The sequence below is a fragment of the Lepidochelys kempii genome, chromosome 8 (assembly GCF_965140285.1).
Source record: "Lepidochelys kempii isolate rLepKem1 chromosome 8, rLepKem1.hap1, whole genome shotgun sequence".
NCBI classification, from domain to species: Eukaryota; Metazoa; Chordata; order Testudines; family Cheloniidae; genus Lepidochelys; species Lepidochelys kempii.
In genome coordinates, this window is record NC_136387.1 from 36,949,641 (window position 1) to 36,976,178 (window position 26,538).

Here is a 26,538-nt window from a genome sequence, read left to right on the forward strand (position 1 = left end):
GGCGGCAGGAGCAAGCTGGGGCTGGTGCTTGCAAAGCTGGCCTCCTTATTTTGATAACACTGTTTGGGGCTGGGCTCCCAGGTGTTGGGCTGTGTCTGGCCTAAACAGGCTCAGGGCTTTTATAACAGCAAAATGCCTAGGATTGCCTGAATTAGTGCCCAGCCTGGAGCGTGGAGGGAACCCAGGGCACTGGCAAGGGAGGAGTCCAGGGATGGCCAGGGGCATTTGGGGCAGCAGGGACCTGACACAATGAAAGTGCAGGTGAATGAGGGTGTTCTCACTTACATGGAGGCAGATGCTGTTCCGGAGGCTCAGGGAAGCACCAACCCGACAGGCCCAGATGGGCCCCAAAGCAGAAACTCCGTGGTTATCTGTCAGGCAGTTGGCCAAAGCATCTTCACCTCCAGCGTCTCTTCAGCGGCTGGGCGAGTTGGCTTCCTGTTGCAGAAGGAGGAGGGGAAGGAAGCAAGCTGCCCAGTGCTGTTCATACAGCTCAATGAGCTGTTCAGCACCCCTGACGGCCTGCAGTGGAAGCAGACAGCCAGGTAAGCACTCAGGTGCAAGAGCTAGCCCAGAGAGAGGTGCATTGGAGACCACGTAACAGCGTGGTCTGCTCCTTTAAGGGCTCAAGGCCAGCCTGCCCTGTCCATTAATCAGGGGTGGCTGAGGAGGGGTGGCAACCCCAGGCTGTCAGGGACGAAGGGGCAGCAGAAGCAGGAGGAGGAGGAGGAAGGTCTTTGGTGGGAAGGGAGGCGGTGGAAACCTGCTGTAGAAAGAGGACCTTCAGGGAGGCAGTGCTCAGGAGAAAGAGCAAGGAAGAGGCCTGCAGGAGGGACCAAGAGAGGCGACGGGAGCTGTAGCCCAGGGCGGGCTGAGGAATCACGTTGGTACTTTGCCTATGTTGGGAAATAAAGTTGCCTGGAAAGAGACTATGGCTGTGAGCATGTGTCCTTCATGGGCTGGGGACAGGCCAACACTTTGCAGACCACCAGTCTGATATAGGAGCATGCGGCTTGCCAAAGCAGAGCAGAGCAATGCCCCAGGAAGTCTAGTCTGCTGCTGCTGGTGGAGACCAATGCAGGGGGCTACAGAAAAAGATCTAAAATAGCCATGATGCTCCTAGTGGTGAAATACTATCTCACTGGGGGGAATTCTTCCTGGCCCCAGCTGGAAATATGCTTCCACCCTGACACATGAGGATTATTCCTGGGTATCCTAGCTTGAAATCAGAGATGTTAGGTTCCATCTAGTCCATCGTCTGAGGGCCAACATGCAGGTTGTTCCTCAAAGGGCCTCCACCAACGCAATTTCAAATTACTCAGTCAACATGCAATTATTTGAAACTGAAAAGGCCACTTGCCCCAGCCATGTTGAGAGGCAGCAATTCCAGAGTTTGTACGTCGTCGAGCAGTGTATTGCCTACTCTTTCCCTTTCTGCCTTCACTTTATATTTGTTGCCTTTCACATCCACTGAGCAACCTTTGTCTGTGTGGTTTGGGTTATTCTCTGGGTCCCAGTTTTGAAAAGCCACTGATGGGATCATGCTGCTGTGACGCATGCAAACTAAGCCTGAAGCCCACTGGCATGAGTGTTTTTGTGGTGACAAAAAAATGCCAAGTGGGTGAATAACGCTGAGGGCGGGGCGATCAGCTATTGTTCAGGGGTGGCGGCAGCCAAAGAAAAAGTAAAATATTCTCCAGAGCAAAACGCACTGGGCACATATAATGAGCTGCAAAGGGCGCGTTTCCTTTTTTTGCTGTTGTTAGGGGGAGATAAACAAATGGGTCCAACAGACCCTTTACTACCAACTAGGCTGTCACTGGCACATACCTGTGTCTGCCATCCCTTGCTGGAAACCATGTGAGGGTCGGGTGCTAGAACAGCTCCTGAAAAGGGCAGTTACGCCATCAGACTGACAGGCCAGGAAGAGGAGTTTAGTGGCAGCATGCTGTGTGGATTGAAAGGGGTGATGTGTGGGAGACTAGCCGGAAGGATGCTGCAGTGAGGATGGGAAGGTGAGATCTGGCTGTGATACTGAGGAGGATGAAGTGGCAGGATTTGGAAATGGCCCTGATGAGTGGGGTGAGGAAAGGAAGGAGTCGCAAATAGTCCTGAGATTGTGGGCCCGAGTGATGGGGAGCCGTGGTGGCGTGAGACTGGCAGGGACAGAGAAGGAGGGAAGGAGAGTGTTTGGGAGGGAAAGGAAGGAGCTCAGTTTCAGGTGATGACCACACATCCAGGAGGAGATGTCAGAGCCACAGGCTGAGGTGAGTGGAGGGAAGGAGACAGTTTAGTGGCAGAGGGACAGATTTGCAAGTCATCAGCACAGAGATAACTGAACTCCTGGATTGTCACCAGCATGGATCCCTTAACCTCCAGGGGCAGAGTTCAGAGGGGATCTGTGAGTATCTGGAGGGTGTCTGAGGGAGTCCAGAAGGAGGCTGAACTGGAATCATGTACTTAGTGAGAGGGTGGGGGAAGGGGTACGCTGCCCCATCGGAGACTCATTGCTGAATCTGGGCCTTAGTCTGGTAAACTGGGACCAGTGCCCCAAGAACATGGGGTCTCTTTCCTGAGGGTACAAATCTGCTGCTGCTGGGCTGATCCTCCCCAGCTCCTGGAGCCTGGAACACGTGGCTCGGGAGTTTATGGGGCTGCAGGTTTTTCTACATTCAGAAAACAAGAAGAGGATCCCCAAAGCCTGGCCAATGCTGCCGCACTTATCTGGAGAAGTTCACCATATACCTGAGTTCTGGGCTGGGCCAGGCTCTCAGAACAGCTCGGGGCTTTCCTCTGCTGGATACACCGTCTCCAGGGCCCCCTGCACTGTGCATTAGTCAGGGAGGTCAGGGCCTGTGACTTCAGGGGAATGACTTGGCACTGTTCCCTCTGCAGATCACTGTCACGCTGTTCACATTTTGCAGCCTAAGCTGGCATTCGTCAGAGCAGCTTTCCAGATTGGCCTTAATACAAAGGAAGCCTCTGTGTGCTGTCGGAGTTTGAATGTTTGGAATCTGGCAACACGTGTGGGGATTGCATGGCGTTTGCATTGCGGGCATGCTGGGACTCCCCCAGAGGGCGCTTAGAGGGCACTGTGCTGTCCTGTCCTGCTAAAGAAGGAACAGATAATGCCTGTGTTTACAAGAGAAAAGCTAAGTTCAGTGCTGTGAAGAGGTGCCTGGCTAACAGCCCTGGAGCCAGCTCTGCTCTCTCCACAGCACAAGCAGCGTCTCTGCTCTGATCTGGAGGCACTTCCCTTTTGGTGTAAGAGGCTAGTTCAGTGCCCATGGCCCAGCCAGTCCTTGGCTTCCCTCCTGAGGCTCTGCCATTATCGACCCCCGAGCCATCCCGCCCCCAGGAAAGACCTGTGTGTGACTCAGCCTCTGATGACTTGGTCCCCCCCAGCCCCGTGCTGGCCTCTTGGGGCTCTGATGTCTGTTTCAGTTGGTCCTGCAGAATAATCTCTTTGGTCACTTCCCCCGTGCGAGTTGTGTGAATGGGACCCCATAGCTGACAGCTCACCTTCTTCCTGCACCCTACCTTGACAGAGCCACACACTCCCACTCTGGGAATCCCGCTGTGCTCGTGTGTGGATGTGTCTGGCTCAGCCCTGGGCGTTTCTATCCCTTCAAACCCAGGGCGGCTCCGCTGACGGCCTTCTGGCTTTCTCTTTTCACAGGTGGATTAAGTTTGAGGAGAAGGTGGAAGATGGAGGAGAGCGATGGAGCAAACCCCACATCACAGCCCTTTCCTTACACAGTCTATTTGAGCTAAGGACATGCATCAAGAAAGGGATGGTCCTGCTGGATTTAGATGCTCACAGTTTGAAGCAAATAGTGGGTAGGTGGATAATGTGGGAAGGTCACCTCCCTGGGCCATACCCTTCCCTGGCCACAGGTTGGGCTCCTGGGAGCGCCTTTAATGAAAGTACTGACACCTGCTAGCAAGGTGCATCCCTGGTGGGCTTTATTTGGCTTTGCACTGCAGCAGCACCGGAGATCAGAGCCCCATTGCACCAGGTGCTGGACAGACACATTGTAAGGAACAGGCCCTGCTCCAAAGAGCTTTCCGTTTCAGTAGACAGGCCAGGCCAAGCATTGAGGATTATTATTGCCCAGAGGGGGAGCTGCCTGACACAGCTGTGCTCACCTGGCCCCCAGCGCAGACCCCGCTATGGCGATGGAAGACTGCTTCCTGCGACATAGCTACCGTGCTTGGAGGCAGTGACGTCTCGGCACCAACGGAACCCCCCTTCGGTCAGCGTGTGCTGCGCCTGTGCTCCAGGGCTGTGCCGGTGACATCGCTGTGCTAGTCCAGGCTCCAGAGCATAGACGCAGCCTGCATGTGGCTGAAGCTAGCAATGCTCTGATGCTTTCATTTTGTGTTCAAGAGAAGGTGACTGCCACGCAGATTGATGCTCACGCCCTGAGGCCAGAGGTGAGAAAGAAGCTCACGTCTGTGCTGCTTTGCACCCCCCAGCACCACACCACCAAGTCCCAGCTGAGGATAGTGGCTGAGCTCGGTGCAGCGTGCTGCAGGGGTGAGTGTTCTCTTGGCTATCACCCTCGCTTTCCCTTTTCCCTGTGTAGCTAGATCACGAGGTCCCTAGCTCCAGGCTGCAACAGCACGGGACCCTGGGCTTGTAAAACATCTGGGTTAATATCGTCCAGCATGAATCTTCTGAAAAGGGATGAGGAGAGATGCAGGGAGCACTGAGGACAGGCTGTCAAACTGCAACTCCCAGGGACTCGTTCGAGGCTGTCTGAGGATGTCACAAATCCACAGCACAACCTAGCACAAGCCAAACTACCTGGCTGGCAGCCTTATCTTTGGGATGCTCAGGCCTGGAAGAGCACGGGAGGCTGACGGTCAGGCCAAGGTATTTGCAGAGCAAAGGAAGGGTCCACGGTGGAAAAGCCAGGGAGGGGATGCAGAGCTGGGTGGTGTTTCTAGGCCTGGAATAGCAGAGCGGGAGGTGCATTAGCAGAGTCTGGTAGGGGCCCAGAACTGGCATACGGGGTTGGGGTACTGTGGAGCTGAGTGGGGTTTCTAGGAATAGAATAGCAGGGGGTGAGGTGCAAAAGCAGAGCTGAATGTGGGGGGAAGGTCAGCCGTTCCGGGGAGGTGCAACAGGCCAGGATTCAGGTCCATTGGCAGATCCACAAAAGGCAGTTCACTGGCAGTGTTACCCAGCACTTCCTGGCCAGTGTCTGAATGAAGCAGGCACTGTTACTTCCTTATCTCTACGAGCGATAAGTGCACTTGCTGATTGAAAAGTAAATGTCAACGTCTGTGGATTTCCTCCTGCTAGAGAGCACCTGTGGGAGCAATTCTAAGAAGTGGGCACACGCTGGCTTTGATGTTAAAGCCTTGCAAAGCAGCATTATACATCCCTCCGCAGTTCCTGATTTTAGCGTGTCTCTCTTTGCATTGCAGACAAAGCTCATAACCGGTCGGATCCAGGAGCTGAGATTTCAGAGGCACCCCTCAAGGAGCAGGTATGGCAGGCCAGCTTTGGGCAAAGAACATAGGGTCGTTAGTAGAGCTGGATGGAAAATTATGACTTTTTGGTGGAAAACTGCAAGCTGAAATATATTGCTTTGGAGGAGATGCCACAGGGCCTCAGAGGAGTTGTGGTTTGGGTGCATCATGCTTCCCTTCTCCTCTGAAATAGTTCAGCCTTCAGGACTCAGTCAGACACCTTCCACCAGCACTGAATGTCCTTGAAATAGACCTTGGACACTGAATAGCAATCTGGGACCAATGCGAGCTCGGCCGGTCCTGGACTGAGGCTCTGTTTCATTTCAGCTAAAAAACCAATTCCAGAAGAAGATCCCAGCCGAGGCTGAAGTGTCCAACATTCTTGTGGGTGAAGTGGACTTCCTAGAGAAGCCATTTATTGCCTTCATCCGACTGCAGGAGGCCGTGAAACTCGGGGCCTTGACGGAGGTTGCATTCCCCAGCAGGTAATCATCACCAGAGATCACTGCACTGGAGCCTCTTCTTCCTTTTCAAGTCTCATCAGTTCCTTCCAGCATCACATAGTCACTTCCGTGGTTGGGAGCAAAGAAGTGAGGCTGAGGGTTGGTGATACGGGATCAGACTTTGCTAGCTAAGTGCTTAGGAGTTCCCCAGAAACCATGCACCAAGCCTCCCCTGAATTTCCCAGGGACAGAGCTCCTTGCAGGTGCTCCTACCAGTAGCCTGTCAGCTGTAGCCTGTCAGCCAGTCACTGCAAAGATGCTCAGAGAGCCGCAGCTCCTGATCTGTTAAGTATAACTTGGTACACAATACATTGGTTCGGTTCTTAGAGTTCTCCTCTGTGCTGACTTGTTCCCCACCCGAACCCTGCAGGCACTGGGTCTGTGGTCCTGAGAAGTGGCTAACTCAGGGAGACCTGGGCATAAGTGCTTAGTGGCATTTCTGCCATCACGGTGCCTGCCCCCTGCCAATCCAAGAAAAAAAAATCAGAGCAAAGCAAACACCCCTTCATCCCAATTCTCTGTGTCCATCTCACTGCAAATGGCTAGTGCGAATGAAGGATCTGCCTGGAGGCAGCTGCTCTGGTGTCAGTGTCACACATTCATAGTCCACTGTGGGGCTGCTAAGGATCAGCAGCTCCAGGAGCTCCATTGACAATGCCATAGCACATGGACAAGTTGGGACGCTCTCCCGATGATAATCAGATCATTGCTGTTCAGATAAGCTGCGAGCCCCACCTACAATGCAGACCCAGAACTGCTGGGGGCTCCTAGCAGCCTGCATTTTGTCACAGTGTCGGAAACAGTTCTTCTCTTGTCCTTGCGAAGTGGGCTAGTGGAGACCTAGTAGGGCTTCTTCATTGCTGCTGGGCAAAGCTCTGGACTGTAGACAGTGGGAATAACCCTGCACTGGCCCTCAAGGGGGTGGACCAGCTGGGTTCTGATGGGGCATCCCCAGCATGAGTCTAAGACTCTACATCTCAGATTGCACTTGTCAGCTGGACTCTGGGCTGCGGCAGGAGACACCGTGGAGAGGGCTCCTGGGAAGCCAGCTGGCAGCACTGTGGGAGCTGGGAATGGGCAGACCCTGATTTAGCAGAATTTCTGCTGCTTTATCACAGCTGAGCCCCACACTGCAGGGGCTTTGGCACCAGCATATGATGAGCCAATCTGCTGCCTGGACTCTGGGATCTCCCAGTCATCTACATGCTCTCCGAAGACTGACACTTGCTCTGTCCCACCTCCCAACTGCTGTGATGGAGAGCCTGACTGCATGCAGTCAGCAGCGGGGCCCTTCCTGCTAAAAGGGGACATGGGCTGCAGGATGTGCCAGGTGGGGAATATCGGCACGGAGATGGTATGGGGATGGGAGCAGTGTAAACGCCTAGATGAAGAGACTGATCTAGTGACAAACCCCCTACTCTCAACAGTGTTGAATCTCGGTGCCTCACACCAGGGTGTCTTTACCTTGCACATGCTGAGCGTGATTTGCAAAAGCCCACAGCACTGGAAGTCAATGGCCAGCTGCTGCCAGCAACTTCACCATGAGTTTTATCATGAAATGACTGGGATGGGGGCGGGGCGCGTTTGCGAGTCCCACCGACTGGTCATGGCAAGGCTGAGGCAAAGGGCAATACGTTTACCCCAATCTCTCCAAGCCTTCTGGTACCACAGCCCCTCACTGACCCTAGGTGACTGAGCTCTTTCAGCCAATTTAGAGAGGTGGTGTGTCCTTGGCCCTCGGAGAGCTCACTTCAGAAGTGGGGGCATTTCTCACTGTTTCTGTGTTCTCCCTAGGTTTCTTTTTATCCTCCTGGGCCCCAGAGCCAAAGTGAAAGCCTACCATGAGATTGGAAGGGCCGTGGCCACGGTACTGACGGACGAGGTGAGCCCATGTTTCGGAGACGGTGCTGTGGGTGGGAGATTTAGCAGCTGTATGGAGTATCAGTATTAGACGTTGGCACCATCTCTGAGGAAAGCCAGGGGGCCAGTCTTCATAGGCGAAGCCAATAGGAGCTCATTCTCACCCCACCGCCAACCTTCTGATCCTCTTCTGTAGGTCCCAAGCTGGAAGGATGGAGAAATGGGTCAGCACTGGATCAGCCCACTGTTCTCCTTCGCCCTTCCCAAGGATTAGATGGCGATGATATTAAGGCTGTGCTTTGCAGAGACTAAGGGAGTTAGGAGTCTGAATCCCAGTGAAATGCAATGGGAGTTGGGCCTGGAACTCGCTCAGGTTCCTTTGGAAACCCCATTTGAAAATCCCAATGGCGGGAGGCTGACTTAGCACACAGGGCACATAGGGTGGGAAGGATCCTTACCCCATCTAGCATTAGCAGAAACCTGTAATCAGTCCTAGCAGTTCCCTGTGCTGGGCTGAAGCATTTAGCGTTCATCTCAGCCAGTGGTCGTGCACAGGGATTCACTGGATAATGTAACTGCGTTTCCCTCCAGCTCTTCCAGAGGGTTGCCTGTCAGGCTCAGGACAGAGAAGACCTCGTTGCAGGGATTGATGAGTTTCTGGATGAACTGACTGTGCTGCCTCCAGGCAAATGGGACCCGACCATCCGAATCCCTCCGCCAAAGTGCCTGCCCTCTCCACACAAGAGGTACCAGAGCAGGAGAACCCAGCAGCTTTCGGGGGCTCTTTTACTAAAGACCAGAGCTGGGCCCGAGGCACAAAGCTGAGCTCTGGCTCTGAAATTCCCCCTCCTTCCCCTGGTGCAGGGCATTCAAATCCAGCCCCCGCTCTGCTGACGCTATGCAGAGCGTTCGGAGCAGCAGCAGTCAGATTCACACTGACAGTGTCATGTCCCGCAGCTGCCTCCCCGCTGCCAGAGCCTTTCCCCGCCACAGGGAGCTGCCGGAGCCTTTCCCCGCTGCTGCAGTGAAAGGCTCTGGCATCGGGTAAAAGCCATGGCAGGGAGAGTCAGCGGGGAAAGGCTTCGGCAGCTTCCTGCTGCTGAGCTGTTCCCCGCTGCCTCCCCCTGCCAGAGCCTTTCACTGACCCATGTAACTGTGCCCCACAGTGTGGACGCAGCCTGGTTTTCACTGCAGTGTGTAGCTACACATGCCCTGCATGCTGCTGCATGTGGTGTGCAGTGTAGATGTAACCTTAGGGATCCAAGGTGACAGGGCTGACAAGGGAGCAAACTGACTGAAGGGCAGTCCAGAGAGTGGATGTGAGGTTGGCAGCCTCAGGGAGCATCTTGTGGGGGCTCTGCCTGCGCCATCTGTTGGGGTGAATGTCCACCCTTTGCCAATGCAGTCCTCACCACTGGGGCATGCTCTGGTAGCCTCAGACAGCAGCAATGGCTCTAAGTGTCTTTGCCCATCCAAAGTTGGGCAGGACATTATGGCCCTCACAAGTGCCCTGCCCTTTGTCACCTGCACGTGTGATTCCTCCAATGCACTCTCCATGGGGCTAACCTTCAGCTTGTGCAGAGGAAACACACCTTCCAGGTGGGGCAGGTCACTAGCAGCACATGGCACTGACACGCCAGGCTCTGCATTGGCTCATGTGTCAGGCAGAGCTCCCAGGGTGACCCCCGCAGGTCACCCAGGTGGAGTCAATTTGAGGTCAGTTCACCATCCTTCCAGCCCTGAATGGGGTGGGGTGGGACCCAGTTAACTGAGGTGCTCCCCCTCGGTCCCTGTATCCCATCCCCGTGGCTAAGCTCTGCAAGGTTCTCTTGCTGTCAGGCCCAGAGCTGCGCTGCCCAGCTGGAGTGGCAGGGTGTTCTCAGCGGGAAAGGCTCTCTGCATCGCTGCAAAGTATTCCAAGTCGTGGTTTAAAACTTAAATGCTCTGCGTGGCCACAACCTGGCCTCTAGACCCTACGCTCCGCTCGATGATAAAACTAGTATCCCGCCACTACTTCCCATTTCTGTGTATTCCCTCTCCCATATATCTGGACCACTGAGATGCAGCTTCCTCTGGGGACGGAAGTGGAAGGATCAGCTGTACTGAGACTCCCAGAGAGCAGTGGGGTTGAGGTTTCAATACCAAAAATCGCCCAAGGAACTAGGCTGGGTTTCGTTAATGTGGATGGTTCTAGGCTGACACCCTCCCACTTTAAGAAAAGGAGTACTTGTGGCACCTTAGAGACTAACCAATTTATTTGAGCATAAGCTTTCGTGAGCTACAGCTCACTTCATCAGATGCATCTGATGAAGTGAGCTGTAGCTCACGAAAGCTTATGCTCAAATAAATTGGTTAGTCTCTAAGGTGCCACAAGTCCTCCTTTTCTTTTTGCGGATACAGACTAACATGGCTGCTACTCTGAAACCTCCGACTTGAGTTTCTCTTGTTGTTTCAGGATCTCCAGGCACCTCCGGGAATGGAAATCTCACTGCAAAGGGAACATGTCTGCAGCCGACGACAGATATACCCATGGGCACCAGCCTGTCAGCGAGGAGCTGCAGAGAACAGGAAGGTAAGTGCCCGCCCAGGGAGGTTACAGACATTTGCCTTAAAGAAAATCAGCTAGAGTCAGCCCTGGCATAAGTAGTTGCAGTTCTCCTGAGTCAGTGGACTGGGGCCCGCTTAACCAGGGCTCAGTTTAGCCTGGAGCTGGGGGCCCTGTAGTTAGTGCTCTGTGCTGGCACACAGTAGACACAGGTGCATTCCTAGGCCTGGTTTCTCACTGCCAGATTGGTAGCCGCTGGCGGCTCTGGAGAACCGCAGGAGACACCTGAGTTGGGTTTCTGGCCCTGATCTCTTGTTTTCCGGACCCTGGGGTGGAGATTCTCCTGGCAGCACATCAGAGACCCAGAATACATTCCTAGGCCAGTGTCTCATCTTGGGGCTGCTCCAGACAGGCAAATAAAAGACCAGGGTTCAGTTCCTGGGGATATTTAGAAGATATGGAGCGAGGCATATCCTGACTTCATTTCAGTAAGTGAGTCTCTAAGCTCTGTAGGGCAGGGGCCAACCTCATGTTCATACAGTGTCTCGCACAATGGGGCCTGGTTCTGACAGGGTTCTTGAAGAGCAACTCGGTTACAGATAAGAAAGAAATAGCACTGACAGGGCTTGACAAGCTTTTCTTGTAGTCCCCAAGGTAAACAATGACCTCCGGTCAATAGAGATTGGCCTGAACCAAACCCCTGGATCCAAATTCTGTCTCCACCCTTGAGATCTGGTGCACACCAGAATTGATGCGAACTAACAGTCCGGAACTTGGCATTTCAAAATATGGACCTGAATCTGAACCTCTCAGATTCCAGGGTGTTGGGGGCTGGGAGTCAGTGTTCATATCTGCCTGGTACAGCTGCAGACTCAGACCTGACCCTGGGATTCAGGGGGGCTTGGGCTCAGCCCATCTCTGGCATTTCTCTCTGGTCTGCACATCAAAAGGTGTCAATATCTGCTTTAAAATAGGCCCTCAAGTGGGCCAGCCACTAGGGGGCAAGGTAGCATTGGGTTTGGTAGCTTCCTTGAAGCTGTTGCTTCAGGAGAGAAAATAGCTCTGTTCTAGGATTTTTCCTGCAGAGCTCTCTCAGGTCAGCCTTGGCTAAGCAGGGGATCTTGCTTGTACAGTATAGAGTGACTGGTGTGGAGGAGTCCTGCTCTCTGGCATGAATCTCCTTGTTTCCATGTTGGTCTGCAGGTTATTTGGAGGGCTGGTAAACGACATCCGGAGGAAGGCCCCTTGGTACTGGAGCGACTTCTATGATGCCCTGAACGTCCAGTGCTTTTCGGCTATTCTCTATATCTACCTGGCGACTGTTACCAATGCAATTACTTTTGGTGGCATGCTGGGAGATGCTACCGATAACATGCAGGTCTGTGGTAGCCTCCAGCGTGACGCCCCTTTGCCTGTGCCATGGTGACGTGTCATCCCCTCTGTAGCAATGTCGTTGTCTTTCTTGCTCTGATGGACATTGTGGCCAGTGAATTGTGGCTGAGTGAATCATAAGTAAACCAGGTGCCAGCTGCCATATTAATAACAGAGTGGAGGAGACGGGGCAGTTGGTGTTCAGTAATGCCAATAGGTAGCATTTAGCTAGAGCTTTTCATCTGGAGATCTCAGAGCACTTGAGTTCCTGATGGTGCCTCTGTTTTGAGATGTGGTCCACCAGTCTGAGTAGAGGACTGGGAGCCACCCAATCCTGCTTCCTTAGGCAGAGCTGAAGTTACTGAAGATTTGCTGGGACTCTAAAGAGAATTGCACCACACCTGACAGCAAACATTTCTCCAGGTGCAGCTGCTCACCAATTCAGACAAACCAAACTAGCACTGTGTGTAACAGTGCCACCTGGCTACTGTAAAGTGACACCGGTCTCCTCTGACGGAACTCTTACTTTGTGCCTTTCTGAACGGCTCATGCTTCATGGGGTTTCTCCCTGTGTTTCAGGGAGTGCTGGAGAGTTTTCTGGGCACCGCTGTTGCTGGAGCAGTCTTCTGTCTCTTTGCTGGCCAGCCGCTCACCATCCTGAGTAGCACTGGCCCCGTCCTAGTCTTCGAACGGCTCCTCTTCTCCTTTAGCAAGTGAGTAAAGGCCTGTCTCAAGCCTGTCCCTTGCCCTGAATGGGTCCAGTGAGCTTTCTGTCCGCTTCAAATGAGACTTGCACCTCTTTGGATACTGACTAATCCCAGGTGTTTAACACTTTAGGCCTGGCTGGTTTTCTAAGGGATCTGTTGGGCCACTGGGGGTACTGCTGTGCTAGGGGAGAGGGAGGGCTTCTGCTGTGACTCTGGGAAAGAGCTAATCCTCCATTCGGCCCTGGCATCACCTGAAGAGAACCCCCTTGTTTCCAGCCTCCCAGCAAGACCAGCCCTCACCCCCGGCCCCCACCACTTGGTCAGTCTCCCAGTGAAGAGCCCAGGGACTCATATCTCACACCCCAGTTCCAACATCACGCAAGAGAAATGATTCCTGCAGGATTCACGGCCAGGCCTGGAGCAGTGAGCTGGAGTTAGCAGACGTGCTGAGCTTGCCTCAGCCACCGCTGACCTCAGAATTGTGCTCCATATCTCTGTGCGATGGCCATGGCATTAGAAATCGCTCTGGGGACTCAAACACAGCCTCGGAGTGGGGAGAGCTGGGGTCTATTCCCAATCTTGCTACTGTTGCACAGTATCACCTTGGGCATGTCTGTTAGTGTTCGCTTCTCTGGGCTCTGTTTCCCAATGTGTAGAAGGGGGCTAATGATGCTCAGCTGCCTGACAGGCTGTCATGAGGTACTAACAGGAGTGTCAGATGTAAGACGTGGGAGATAATTGTCCTGCTCTAGTCAGCACTGGGGGGGCCTCAGCTGGGGTACGGTGGCCAATTCTGGGTGCCACATCTTGGGGAAGATGGGGACAAACTGGAGAGAATCTAGAGGAGAGCAACAAGACTGGCAGAAGGTTTAGAAAGCCTGGTCTGTGAGGAAAGGTTAAAAACTGGGCATGTTTAGTTTGGAGAAAAGAAGACTTGGGGGGCCTGGTCGGTGGCTGGAGCCCCCCTTTGGGGAGGCTAGCCCCGGCTCCGCCCCTTCTGCTCACCCCCACCCTGCATCTGGAGCCCCAAATCTCCTGTTCCCCCGCACCCGAAGGAGCCCCAACCTCCCCCGCAGTGCCCAGAGGAGCTCTGAGTGCCCCCACCCTTGGCCAGAGGAGCCCCAGGCTGACTGAAGCCCCGAGGCCCCACTCCCACCTGCCTGGAGGAGTCCCAAGCCAGCAGCAGCTGCGCTGCACCTCCCCTCTCCAGACCCCAAGCTGCCCAGGGCAAAGTGTCTCTGGTCCAGAAGAAGCTTTTGCTATGCCCCATGCAGGTTCTGGGGCAGCTAAAGAGATGGTATTTGCTACTCAGTCCAGAGAGATTACTGATTACCAAGAAGCTGAATAACACATACCACCTCCTCAGCCGCCCCAGAACCCGCATGGGGCATAATAAATCAAAAACTTGCCCCCAAAAGCCCGGTGGCCACGGCAGCACCAGGGGAGGCAGAGCCTCCCCTGGCCTATTATACCTGCTGCCCATGTTGGGGGGCCCTGATAGCAGTCTACAAATCTGTTAAGGGCTGTTCTAAAGAGGATGTGATCAATTGTTCACCATTCCACTTAAGGTCGGACAAGAAGTAATAGACTTAATTTGTAGCAAGGCAGATTTAGGTTAGACAGTAGGAAAAAATTTCTAACTCTAAGGGTAGTTAAGCTCTGGAGCAGGCTTCCAAGCCAAGTTGTGGAAACCCCGTCACTGAAGGTTTTTAAGAGCAGGTGAGACAAACATCTGTCAGGGCTGGTCTAGGTTTCCCCGGTCTCGCCTCAGCGCAGGGGCTGGACTTGATGACCTCTCAAGGCCCTGCATTTTTGTGATTCTATGAGCTCCATCCAGCACACTGAGGTCATTGGCCAGGTGGCACTAAAGACAGGCAGAGCATGCTGCTATTAGCCATTAGTAGGGCTCCGTATCTGTCACGGAGGTCATGGAAGTGATGGATTCCACGGCTTTCCGCGACCTCCGTGACTTCTGCGGGGGCCAGTGTGGCTGACCCCAGGGCCGCCCAAGCAGCTGGATCCGGGGCCAGCTGCTCAGGTGGCCCCCAAGACAGCCACACGGGCTGCTGCTGGAGTGTCCCTGGGGACAGCCACACCAGCTGCTGCTCTGGTGGCCCATGGCAGTTGTCCTGGGGTGGTCGGAGCAGCCACGGTCCACTGGTCCCGGCAGCGGTCCCCAGGAGGCTGGCCGGAGCAGCCATGGTCTGCTGGCCCCAACAGAGATCCCCAGGAGGCCGGCCAGAGCAGTCACAGTCCACTAGCCCTGGCAGCGGTCCCCGGGAGGCTGGCTGGAGCAGCTGCAGTCCATGGCTCTGGGCAGTGGTCCTTGGGCGGGCGGCCGGAACAGCTGCGGTCTGCAGCCCCCACCAGCAGTCCCTGGGTAGGCCAACCAGAGCAGCGATACTCCCCAGGCGGCCAGCCGGAGCGGCCATGGTCCACGGCCCTGGCCAGCAGTCTCCAGGCAGCTGGCTGTCTGGAGCAGCTGCGGTCCCCAGCCGGAGCAGCTGTGGTCTTCTGACCCTGGCAGTGGTCCCTGGCCAGCTGGCCAGAGCAGCCGTGGTCCACAGCCCCTGGCAGCTGGTGCCGCTGGCCCCGGGCCCCCCCACAGCAGGTCAGGGGCCGTGAATTTTTGTTTGTTGCCCGTGACCTGTCCATGACTTTTACTAAAAATACCCATGACTAAATCATAGCCTTAGCGATTAGAGTTAAGTGTCATGTTCTGTGCGTGACTGATTCATTGAAACACTTGGACCCATCCCTTCACCAGAGACTACAGCCTGGATTACTTGGAATTCCGCCTCTGGATTGGCCTCTGGGTGGCCTTTTTCGGACTGATTTTGGTGGCCACCGAAGCGAGTTACCTGGTGCAGTATTTTACCCGCTTCACTGAAGAAGGCTTCTGTGCCCTCATCAGCTTCATATTCATCTATGATGCCGTGAAGAAGATGCTGAGTTTGGCGGGCAGCTTCCCCGTCAACTGGGATTATAAGATCAATGATGTCACCCTCTATGGCTGCATCTGTAACTCGTCTGGCACAGGTAGGAGCAGGCTGGGAGGGTCCCTGCATCTCCGTTTGCCCGGGCGGCTGCATGTTTCTGTCAGTAGTGCTGGGACAGAGCTCTGTGCATTGGAACAGGTCTTAGAAAGCAGCAGTTCTGCAGTGCTTGTCCCCTCCGAAAAGGAACTGGTGTTATTATTCGTATTGTGCTAGCACCCAGGAGCCACGGGCACAGACCAGGCGCTAGGTGCTGTACAGACACAGGACACAAAGACAGTCCCTGCCGCAAAGAGCTGACAGACTGAGACAAGAGACAAGAGGCAGAATTCAGACTGATGGGGAACATAAGGAAACAACGAGACAATACTGTCAGCATGACAGGCTGGGTGGTCTCTGTATACCAGCCGACTGCCTGTTGTTAAGCCTTGTGCAGGCAGTACGGCAACGAAGAGATGTAAGGAGGCATTTGCAGGTGGACAGTGAGGTAGCTTTGCAGATGTTTATGGGGAGCACCTCCCAAGCATGAGGGCAGCAGGGGAGAAAGCACGAAGGGGCTTGTTTGAAAATTTAACCAGGGGGCAATGAAGCTTGGCAGCTTGGGCCCATCAGAGATGGGGGTGACCATCTCAGTGATGTATGAGAGATGAGCCAGAGTGTGGGAACGGGCCAGGAAGGGACTCAAAAGTAAAGATTAACATCTTCTTTTGGAAAAAGAACAGGAGTACTTGTGGCACCTTAGAGACTTGCTACTCTGAAATCTTCTATTGGGTGTGGGGGAGAGAGGGGAGCCAGCAGAGAGATGCAAATTGGAGAGTGATATGGTCAAAGTAAAACATGATCTTTGCAGCAGTGTTTTGAATAGATAGGCGCAGGGCAAGGTTGCATTGGTCAAAGCCAAAGGAAAGGATGTTGCAGCAGGGGTGCTGGAATGTGGGGGAGGGGGCCAAGGCCCCATCATTTTTTACTGTCCGTAAGGGCAAGTGATGGGGGGAAGGAGGCATAGAGGAATGAGTGGGGGCAGGGCCTTGGGGGAAGGGGTGGGACAGGGACTCGGGGCAGGGGGAATGGCAGCATGGGGGCAGGGCCTCAGGGGGAAGGGGTGGCGTGAGGGCAGGGGAAGGGATGGCATGGGAGGGCAGGGCCACTTTTAGGGAGCTTCCATAGCCCCTGTGTTGCAGTAATCAAAACTATTTTGTCAGTGTCCTCTTTGAAGAAGTGAGTGAGCGCATGCAGAGAGAGAAGTGGAGGCAGGAGGGGGAGAGGGTTTGAGGAAGGTGTCAAAGGGGGCTGGGGTTGTGGAGTGAGAGTCAGTCAGCGTGGAGAATTAGAGGCATTTGGCTGGGAAGGCAGCAGAACTGGAGGAAGAGAGAACAAATCCGTAGTGGAGGAAGTCAGCCTGGTTCCGAGATTTTGGCCAGAGTTGCTTGGCAGCACGAGAGCAGAAACAGACAAGGTGGATGTTGGGGGTGAGCCAGGGCTGGAGGCTGGGAGGTCTGGGACCTTGTGAAGGGAGACGGGAACAAAAGAGTCAAGGGTGGACGAAAGTGAAGCATGGAGAGAATCAACAGTCGTATCTATGGCAGAAAATGCCAAATGGCCCCCTCTGATCAAACAGAGCTGCTTCCCTGGGCATATCAGTCACTCCTTCCCCATGCAGTGGCAAACAGTACAACTTCTTACTTGTGTGAGCCCTGCAGGCCAGCACCATTGCAAGGGAGGGAGCTGGGCTGTGTGCTGACTGGTGCAGCATCCGCAGTGCTGGTAACTGAGTACAAGGCTGCCTTTGGCTCTCAGCTGCCTGCCCAATGCCAGCAACAGTGAAGGGGCTGACCAAATGTCCCTGAGGGTAGGTCTGTATGGCAGCACATAACAGGGGGCAGAATCTGGCCTGCAGGATTTTTACAACTGACGATGGTGTATGAGAAGGACGAAACCCAGCTTGACTCTCCGATCCCAGGATGAGTGTGTAGGGCTGTCAGTTAGGGACAGAATCTCTTTACGTGTGAACTCAGTAAATGGGACATGGTTTCAGTGAGGCTCAGTACACATGGGACTGTCACTTTCTAGAGCAGACCCACACCTTGACATGGGTTAGACTGAGTTGGGTGAAATACTGATTGCAGAGAATTCCCTGAAGAATGTGGCTCTTGTTCTGTGTGTGAACCAGTCCTGAGTTTGGGGACTGTAGGAGCCAGGCCCAGGGAATCACCAAATAGTTTGGATGAACCTGCTTTCCAGCAACTGTGACTCTAGCAATGGGTCAGTCAGCCCCTCTGGGCTCTTGATTAACTCCTGAAAACTCCCATCCTCTGGGGGTCGGGTTATTACCAGAAAGGTGATGGTAGTACAGGGCATCCCCTCATTAACAGAGCCATCCCCTTTGTGTATCCAGCCCTGCCAACAATAGCACAGTCCCTATAGGGTGAGGCCTTCACTGTGGTCCATATGTGACTGGAGCAATTGTCCCATGTCCTCCCTGCTGTATAATGTCTGTGTAGCAAACACAGCACATGTCCACATGGAAAGGGATATGAGGAATGTACTTGTGAGGATGCTCCTGCAGCACTTACATGGCCTCACCACTAGAGGGTGACAGAGAGCCATGCTGCATTGGCATGAGTCACATCCTGATGTATCATAGAATCATAGAATCATAGAATATCAGGGCTGGAAGGGACCCCAGAAGGTCATCTAGTCCAACCCCCTGCTCAAAGCAGGACCAATTCCCAGTTAAATCATCCCAGCCAGGGCTTTGTCAAGCCTGACCTTAAAAACCTCTAAGGAAGGAGATTCTACCACCTCCCTAGGTAACGCATTCCAGTGTTTCACCACCCTCTTAGTGAACAAGTTTTTCCTAATATCCAATCTAAACCTCCCCCACTGCAACTTGAGACCATTACTCCTCGTTCTGTCATCTGCTACCATTGAGAACAGTCTAGAGCCATCCTCTTTGGAACCCCCTTTCAGGTAGTTGAAAGCAGCTATCAAATCCCCCCTCATTCTTCTCTTCTGCAGGCTAAACAATCCCAGCTCCCTCAGCCTCTCCTCATAAGTCATGTGTTCCAGTCCCCTAATCATTTTTGTTGCCCTTCGCTGGACTCTCTCCAATTTATCCACATCCTTCTTGAAGTGTGGGGCCCAAAACTGGACACAGTACTCCAGATGAGGCCTCACCAATGTCGAATAGAGGGGAACGATCACGTCCCTCGATCTGCTCGCTATGCCCCTACTTATACATCCCAAAATGCCATTGGCCTTCTTGGCAACAAGGGCACACTGCTGACTCATATCCAGCTTCTCGTCCACTGTCACCCCTAGGTCCTTTTCCGCAGAACTGCTGCCTAGCCATTCAGTCCCTAGTCTGTAGCTGTGCATTGGGTTCTTCCGTCTTAAGTGCAGGACCCTGCACTTATCCTTATTGAACCTCATCAGATTTCTTTTGGCCCAATCCTCCAATTTGTCTAGGTCTTTCTGTATTCTATCCCTCCCCTCCAGCGTATCTACCACTCCTCCCAGTTTAGTATCATCCGCAAATTTGCTGAGAGTGCAATCCACACCATCCTCCAGATCATTTATGAAGATATTGAACAAAACCAGCCCCAGGACCGACCCTTGGGGTACTCCACTTGATACCGGCTGCCAACTAGATATGGCATTTTTAGGACTCACTGCAGGCCCCAGATACAAGGTTGGGTGCTCAGACAGAGTTAAGGGGGAGAGTCGTATCAGTAACTAAAGTGTTACAGGCCCCAGCGCCAGGGTCCCATCTGCATGTAGGAGGCATCTCAGCCTGGGTGTGAGCTCAGCCGGAGAGCGCAGCTGTCTGTCCCCTGCGGGGATCCGGAGCAGGCACCAGCCTGCCCGGTCATGACCCTCATGGAAACACTGAACTCCAGCCCTTCCCCCCAGTCCAGTGGCGGTCTCCTGTGCACTGAGAGCAGGGGGAGTCAATGTGGTGATAGATCCTGAGTCCCATCAGAACTGTGCTGGGCTTGTTTTCTGCTACTGCTAATTTCTCTCTGCCTGTTGCATTGATCTGCCCAGTGTCTCCCATGGACTCAGACGTCCTTCAGGTCCATCCCCTCCATGCTCCCCAGTCTCGATCTGCCAGTTCTTTGTGGAGGAACACAACTCTCTGCAGGGTGGGTGTTCCTGTTCCCAGGGGGGAGAGGAGAATTGTCTGCTGTGGCCGTGTGAGGCAGGGGCTCAGCAGAACACTAGAGGCCTCGGTCCATTCCCCAACCCCTCAACCCCAATTCTATGGAAGCCAGGAACCTCCTGCTCCCCCTGCACCATCCCCTCCCAGCCAAACTCCTAGAGACACTCTTAGCAGGACCTATCTGTCAGCAAACTCCCAAAGACTGTCAAACCCTCTTCTCCTCTGAACCAGAGTGGGGAGAGGACACGGCTATTTTCTTCATAAACCTTCACTCTATTGTTTGTCTGGCTTCTCAGTACAGCTGCAGAATAACCCAGACCCCACGTGGCCACATGCCAGCCCAGGGAAATCTCAGGATCTGGGAAGAGCCCAGCTCCACCATTGTAGCTCTCAGCAACGGGACAAATTCTTGTGGTCTCCTGATGCAGGGATTTCCTTGCCCTCGGGTGTGTCTGTGACATAAGCCTGGGCATCCAGCCACTTTGCTCCCACTGCGCTGAGCTACGGAGCATCTCCTGGGAAGACAAGCCAGCCTCCTCTCCCACTCTGGCGTGGCGCTGACCGCATCGCCCTCTTCACAGCTGGGCTTTGTGCTGAAGGGATGACCTCATGGTGCACAGCTGGGATGCTCTCCGTGCTTCTTCGCTTTGTCCCACAGTCAGGCAGTTTTTTACCTCCTCCACATCTTGATGAAAGTCCTTTGCTAGTGGATGGTGTGAGGCAGCCACTCCAACAGGCCTCACAATCAGGAGGTGTGGGGCAGAAATGTCTCTAATTTTCAGTCTCTCCTCTGTCAGGTTGGTTGCACAATCACTTATCTCTGGGTTTCCATTGCACATGGGGTCTCCTACTGTCTTCTCCCAGTTTGGGATCAGCGAGCTGCCAGTCTTGTATGGCTCTGCTTTGATTTCTGGATTTCACGGTGAGAATCTGCTAGTGGAAAGGTTCTGATTAGAGACTCGTAGCTGCTTTTGATTTGTGACCCTTTTCCCTGGTTAATTTATTGTCCTTTTAGTTCTTTGAGTTGGGCTCACTTCTGAGATCTGTCTCTTGACTCTTCCCTGTCCCTCCTCTACTCTTATCTCTCCTTCCTCCACTCTACTCCTCTGCACTGAAGTCAGGCAGGGTCCTTCTCTTCCGTGCTGCAGCAGGAGGCGCACCAAGCACAGAGAGACAGCATTACACGTTCAGTTGCTCTCAGGGGACAGAGCATGTGCAGTCTGGTCAGCACATATGAATGGTGTGGGGATGGAGCGTGCTCAGTGCAGTTGGAATCCTTCGAGAATTTAGGTGCTAGACTCTAGGAAACCACTACTGAGCGTGTGTGAACTGTGATTTTCCCAGGACTTACAGAACTTGGGCCAACTTTGGCGGCTGGTAAAACACACCCGTTTCTGACACCAGGGCGACCCTCCCTGCCACATTTCAAGTCCCTGCTCCAAAGCAGAGAGCTTCTCAAGGAAACAGTTTTAAGAATTCTTAATATGGGCAAAACAAAGCGTTTCCCCCAACTTCGTTCTCAGATATGGCTGGAGCATTTTAGCTGAACCCTTCCAACAATCGTCAGCCTGAGGCAGGTGCCTGGCATGAAACATTTCAGCCCGATCCATTACAGTTTGCCCCACTTTAGAGCAGCTGAAATCCAGGTCTTATAACAGGAAGTGTCAGGCAACCTTACCTCTAAGCAGTGCTACCAGCCCCACCTCCAATCAGGGGACACCAAGAGAAGCCACTTGAAATGAGGAAACAGAGACAGCCCCATGTGCTGTCCCCACAGGCCACAAGCAAATGTTCTGTGGGGCACAGATTGGGAAGCACTGCTCTAGCACAATCCCCGGGGGCAGAAGCCCCATAACAGCTCCCACAAGCCGGGAAGGGGAGAACACACCAGCAGAGGAACCAAGGTGATGGTGGCAAACATCCTGTTAGTGCCACTATATGGTTTGTGGGTTTCCATAGGCGGGATGAGCTAAATGGAAAGAAAAGTGCTGGGGGGAGGGCCGGGGAGGAGGGGCAGGTGTGGAGGGGAGCTGAGTGGAAGAGACTGTGGGTGTGTCTACACTGGAGCTGGTGGTATGATTTCCAGTGGGGGTAGGCACACCAGCGCTAGCTCTGATCTAACTAGCGCACTAGGAACAGTAGCATAGCCACGGCAGGAGGCATTAGCCACCCAGAGGACATACAGGGGTCTTGGACAGGATTGTGCTTCTCGCCCCGTCGTGGCTACCCTTCTGTTTTTAGGTGCTAGCCATCAGCGCTAGTGAGGGTGTATCTGCAAGAAAATACACCCTCGACTCCGATGTAGCCGCACCGCCTGCGGCGGGGGGTGGGAGGGGGAGCCTGGATCAAACAGCCAGTCAGTATAGGCTAGAGAGAAAATTCAGATTTTGCTTGGACTGTCCAGGGGTCCCTCCCCAGCTGGCTGGAGTCTCTGGTTGCGGTAGCTGCTCTCTGCAGTTCTCCCCCAAGGCCTCAGGGTGGGCAGGAGGGAAGGCACCGGCTGGGTCCTCTAATGCCGTGGTTTCCAAACTACGGGTCGCGAGCCAGTACTGGGTCACGGAATGTAAGGCACTGAGTCGCGGCAGCTCTGGTCAGCACTGCCAACCGGGCCATTAAAAGTCCCGTTGGCGGTGCTGCCCGGCTAAGGCAGGCTCGTCCCTACCTGTTCTGACATTCCACTGCGCCCTGGAAGTGACCAGCAGCAGGTCTGGCTCCTAGCCGGGGGGCTCACGGGGCTCTGCGTGCTGCCCCAACCCCAAGCACTGTCTCCGCACTGCCATTGCCCAGTTCCTGGCCAACGGGAGTTGTGGGGGGACGGTGCCTGCGGGTGAAAGCTGCGTGGAGCCAGACTTGCTGCTGGTCGCTTCCAGGGTGCAACACAGTCCGCGGTGCCAGGACAGGCAGGACGCCAGCCTCTGTTGCCCCGCTGCTATGCCGCTGACTGGGAGCTGCCTGAGGTAACCCCCCACCCCAATCCCCTGCCCCAGACCTGAGCCCCCCTGAAACAGGGAGCCCCTTCCTGCACCCCCAAACCCCTCATCTCCGGCTCTACCCCAGAGCCTTCACTCCACCCCAGAGCCCTGAGCCCCTCCTGTACCCCAATCCCCTGCCCCAGCCCTGAGCCCCCACCAAACCTAGAGCCCCCTCCTGCATCCCAAAGCCCTCATCCCTGGCCCCATCCCACAGCCCTCACCCCCGCACCCCAATCCTCTGCCCCAGCCCTGAGCCCCTCCCAAGCCCCAAACCCGTCATCCCCAGCTCCACTGGGTCACGGGCATCAACAATTTTCTAAACTGGGTCGCCAGAAAAAAGTTTGAAAACCACTGCTCTAGTGCCATACGAGCATGTGTGTGTGTGTGGTGGGGTGTCTCCCAGGGACAGTTCTGGGTCTAGAGGGATGTTGCGGAAGGGATGGCCCCATGGCCCCTGCTTTAGCCCTTCCTGTGCCTAGCATGCCTAGTATAGGGGTGTGAGAGTCTTCTGTTTGGGGAGGCTCACACGTGAGTGCCAGAAACTCCCTAGAAGTTGGGGGGACACTGCTGCCTTGGACCGTGGCCCTGCTCCCGCTCGGCCTCTTCCCCTGAGGCCCCACCCACCACTTGCTCCTCTCCGCCCCCTTCCCCAAGGCCCCGCCCACTCATTTCTCTCTGCCACTTCCCCCAAGATCCCACCCACCTGCTGCTCGCTCTCCTCTGCCTCCTCCCCTGATGTCCCCCATCCTACACTCGCTCCTCTCCACCTCCTTCCTGGAACATGGCAGGCCTATGCCCCCATCACCTTTTCCTGCCTTAGGCAAGTGACAGGAGAGGAGGAGAGAGAGGAGCAAGCGGTGGAGGGGGGCCTCAGGGGAAAAGGCGGAGCACGGGTGGGGCCATGGTCTGGGCACTGGTGGCCACCCCCACTTCTATGGAGCTTCACTTTGGGCACTCCAAAGGTAGTGGCGGGCCAGCACGCCTCGAGAGGGGTGACCCATGCCACATCCACAGCATTTCCCCCCTACGTGGCTGGCCTTTTTGGGGGAGGCTTAGCCTCCCCTGGCCTCTTTTATGTGCTGCCCATGTGGCTGACTCTCAGTTAGCACCATCCCTAGGAGATGAAGCCTGCTTATCTGGGTTTAAGATTAAACTTGATCAGTTTATGGAGGAGATGACATGATTTTGGCAATTAATTGATCTTTAAATATTCATGGTAAATAGGTCCAATGGCCTGTGATGGGATGTTAGATGGGGTGGGATCTGAGTTACTACAGAGAATTCTTTCCTGGCTAGTGAATCTTGCCCATATGCTCAGGGTTCAGCTGATCGCCATATTTGGGGTCGGGAAGGAATTTTCCTCCAGGGCAGATTGGAAGAGGCCCTGGAGATTTTTCGCCTTCCTCTGTAGCATGGGGCACAGGTCACTTGCTGGAGGATTCTCTGCTTCTTGAAGTCTTTAAACCATGATTTGAGGACTTCAGTAGCTCAGACATAGGTGAGAGGTTTATCGCAGGAGTGTGTGGGTGAGACTCTGTGGCCTGCATTGTGCAGGAGGTCAGACTAGATGATCATAATGGTCCCTTCTGACCTTAATATCTATGAATCTATGAATCTATCCAACCACAGCCCGCTAGCCCCAGGCTCATGGGGAGGAGCCTTGCTGATAGCTGACATCCAGCACAGTCCACACCCCCATCCCCGACACTAATGACTGGGGAGCAGCTCCACTGTCTCACACCACCCACAGGCCGGAGCCCTCTGAAACCTGCTGTGAATGCTCAGGGAGACCCTGGCTTGGTGCCATGGTTTGGGGAGGGGAAGAGAAATGTCTGACAGTTCATCTCTTGTAGGCAACGCCTCCATGCTGACTGAGATGCTGCTCCCAGCTCCTGGCAGCACTGGGATGGTAAGGACCATTTTCTCCAGCTGCTGGGGTGAGTGAGGGGATGCTGAGGTCCTCGCAGGCGTGTTCTGGAGCAGGGCTCCCTGTGCTTCTGGCGCAGTGCCAGCATCACTGGATGTCTGGCTCCCTCCCAGGACCAGACTGTCTCAGCGACTAGGCAGTAAAGTGATGGTGCTGGGCCAGGCCTTTTACCCAGGGACTCTGCATAGGGGACCCTGTCCCCCTTACATAGGGGGACCTGCATGTTTCATGGTGACCTTGTTTCCAGGTGGTGACCCTGGGCTCCAAGGACACTGGCGTCAGCCTCATAGAGGGGCACTTCCCTTCCGCTAGGAGGGGATGTTCCTTCCATAACTGCTTCTCCCTGCCTGCCCTCTGGGAATGGCCTGGCAGCCGCTCACCCATGGTGCCTCAATGACCTCAAAGAGCCGTGCACGTGGGCATGTGTCCACATGGCCCAGGAAGTTCCGCCGGATGAGCCCTGTTCAGGAGCAGGCCTGGGGTGCAATCCCTCAAGGCTTGTCTACAAACACGTGGCTCAGTGAGCCCGGTGTGAGCAGGGGACGGACGGATGGACAGATACAGACAAGCAAATGGTCAGCACGAGCAGCAGCCTCTAACTTTCATCCGCACTAGCCAGTCCCAAGTGTGCTTTCCTCCCCCACCCGTGATTGCGCCACCAAGCTGCAGGGTAACTGGCCATCCTCAGCCAGTGCCACCCACCCGTCATCTACCAATGGTGCTGGCTTAGACTCTTCTGATCCCTTCTCTTTGGCCTGTGGGGTTTTCTTCTTGTCCAGCTGGCTGGCTCTCCTCTGCCTCTGAAATGTCTCTCTCTGTCTCCACAGCAGCAGGGTCTGGAGGCTGCAAACTGGTCCCTGCTGACCCGCACAGAGTGTTCGAGAGTGGGAGGCCACCTGGTGGGGAACAGCTGTAACTACATTCCTGACATCACCTTCATGGCCTTCATCCTCTTCTTGGGGACGTTCCTCTGCTCCATGACTCTCAAGAGCTTTAAAACCAGCCGCTATTTCCCCACAGCAGTGAGTGTTTCTCTTCCTGCCCCCTGCTCTGTCAGCATCGAGGGCATTGTGAGGAGGGTGCAGCTGTGTCTTCTTGTGCAAGGCTCTGTACATTTAGATGGCTTTGTGCAGACAGCTCCTGCTCCCCCTGCTGAGTGTAGGCACCTGCAGCTCTGCAGCTTCCTGCTGCGTTCTCTCCTGGCTGCGTGTCTCTCACCCCAACACACATACAGGGCCTCCCCCAACAGGTCTCAGAGTGGTGGCACCAAGTGGGTAAGCAGCATTATCCCCATTTTACAGACTGGGAAACTGAGGCTCAGAGAGACTGAGGCCAACATTCCCAAATGTGCTTACTGCCTGCGGGCGCCCAACAGAACACTGCTGGCAGTTCAAGCTGGACCCCTAGCAAAGGAGGCACCCAAAATCAGTGGCCTCTTTTGAAAATGTTGGCCAAGGCCACAGAGGTCGAGGAAGGGGAGCTGTGAATAGAACTCAGGGCCCCAATTCTGAATGGGGGCCAACACCGCTGCAAAGGACAGTGGGGAGCCCTCCTCAGTAACACTGGGCTTCCCAGCTCCCACCAGACAAGAAAGAAGTGCTATTTAGCCTTCCCTGGGTTCCTCTTTGGGGTTGGGGCCTCAGCTTCACCTTCATCCTGCCCAAGAGGAATTTAGTGTATCCACCAGAATTATTTGCCCTTAATCAAAGCTAGCGGCTTCCCCTGGTGGTGTGGTATACTGGGCACGCATGGGATACTGGCTTTATAAGGAAAGGCAGAGAGCCTGGGCCTTGCTGCTCACGAGCCACCAGACTTTATTCCACACTCTCCATAAATAACCTTCCGCAGCTTCCTAGTGAGCCTTCTGCGGGGTCATAGCCCAGCAGTCTGTCCTATGCTGCCAATTACATCATCAGAACTAGAAGCAGGGGGCATTCAAAACACTTATTACCTCATCTCCCGCATTCCCTCCATCCGAGTGCAGGGGGGTCACCAAGATCTCTTATGAGAACAT

At 54.5% G+C, this 26,538-nt stretch overlaps 1 protein-coding gene across 1 annotated transcript in view; it reads left to right on the forward strand.

The window, feature by feature from the left end:
• The first annotated feature begins 249 nt into the window (after positions 1–249).
• Positions 250–26,538, forward strand: part of SLC4A9 (solute carrier family 4 member 9) — a 53,074-nt gene continuing 26,785 nt past the window's right edge. Inside the window, exons 1-13 of the mRNA XM_073358090.1 lie at positions 250–545; positions 3,680–3,840; positions 4,391–4,540; positions 5,437–5,498; positions 5,809–5,966; positions 7,779–7,866; positions 8,436–8,590; positions 10,300–10,416; positions 11,593–11,767; positions 12,340–12,473; positions 15,235–15,506; positions 24,451–24,506; positions 25,352–25,546. Coding sequence (XP_073214191.1) covers positions 250–545; positions 3,680–3,840; positions 4,391–4,540; positions 5,437–5,498; positions 5,809–5,966; positions 7,779–7,866; positions 8,436–8,590; positions 10,300–10,416; positions 11,593–11,767; positions 12,340–12,473; positions 15,235–15,506; positions 24,451–24,506; positions 25,352–25,546 — 2,019 coding nt within the window. The remainder of the gene's footprint in view (positions 546–3,679; positions 3,841–4,390; positions 4,541–5,436; positions 5,499–5,808; positions 5,967–7,778; positions 7,867–8,435; positions 8,591–10,299; positions 10,417–11,592; positions 11,768–12,339; positions 12,474–15,234; positions 15,507–24,450; positions 24,507–25,351; positions 25,547–26,538) is intronic.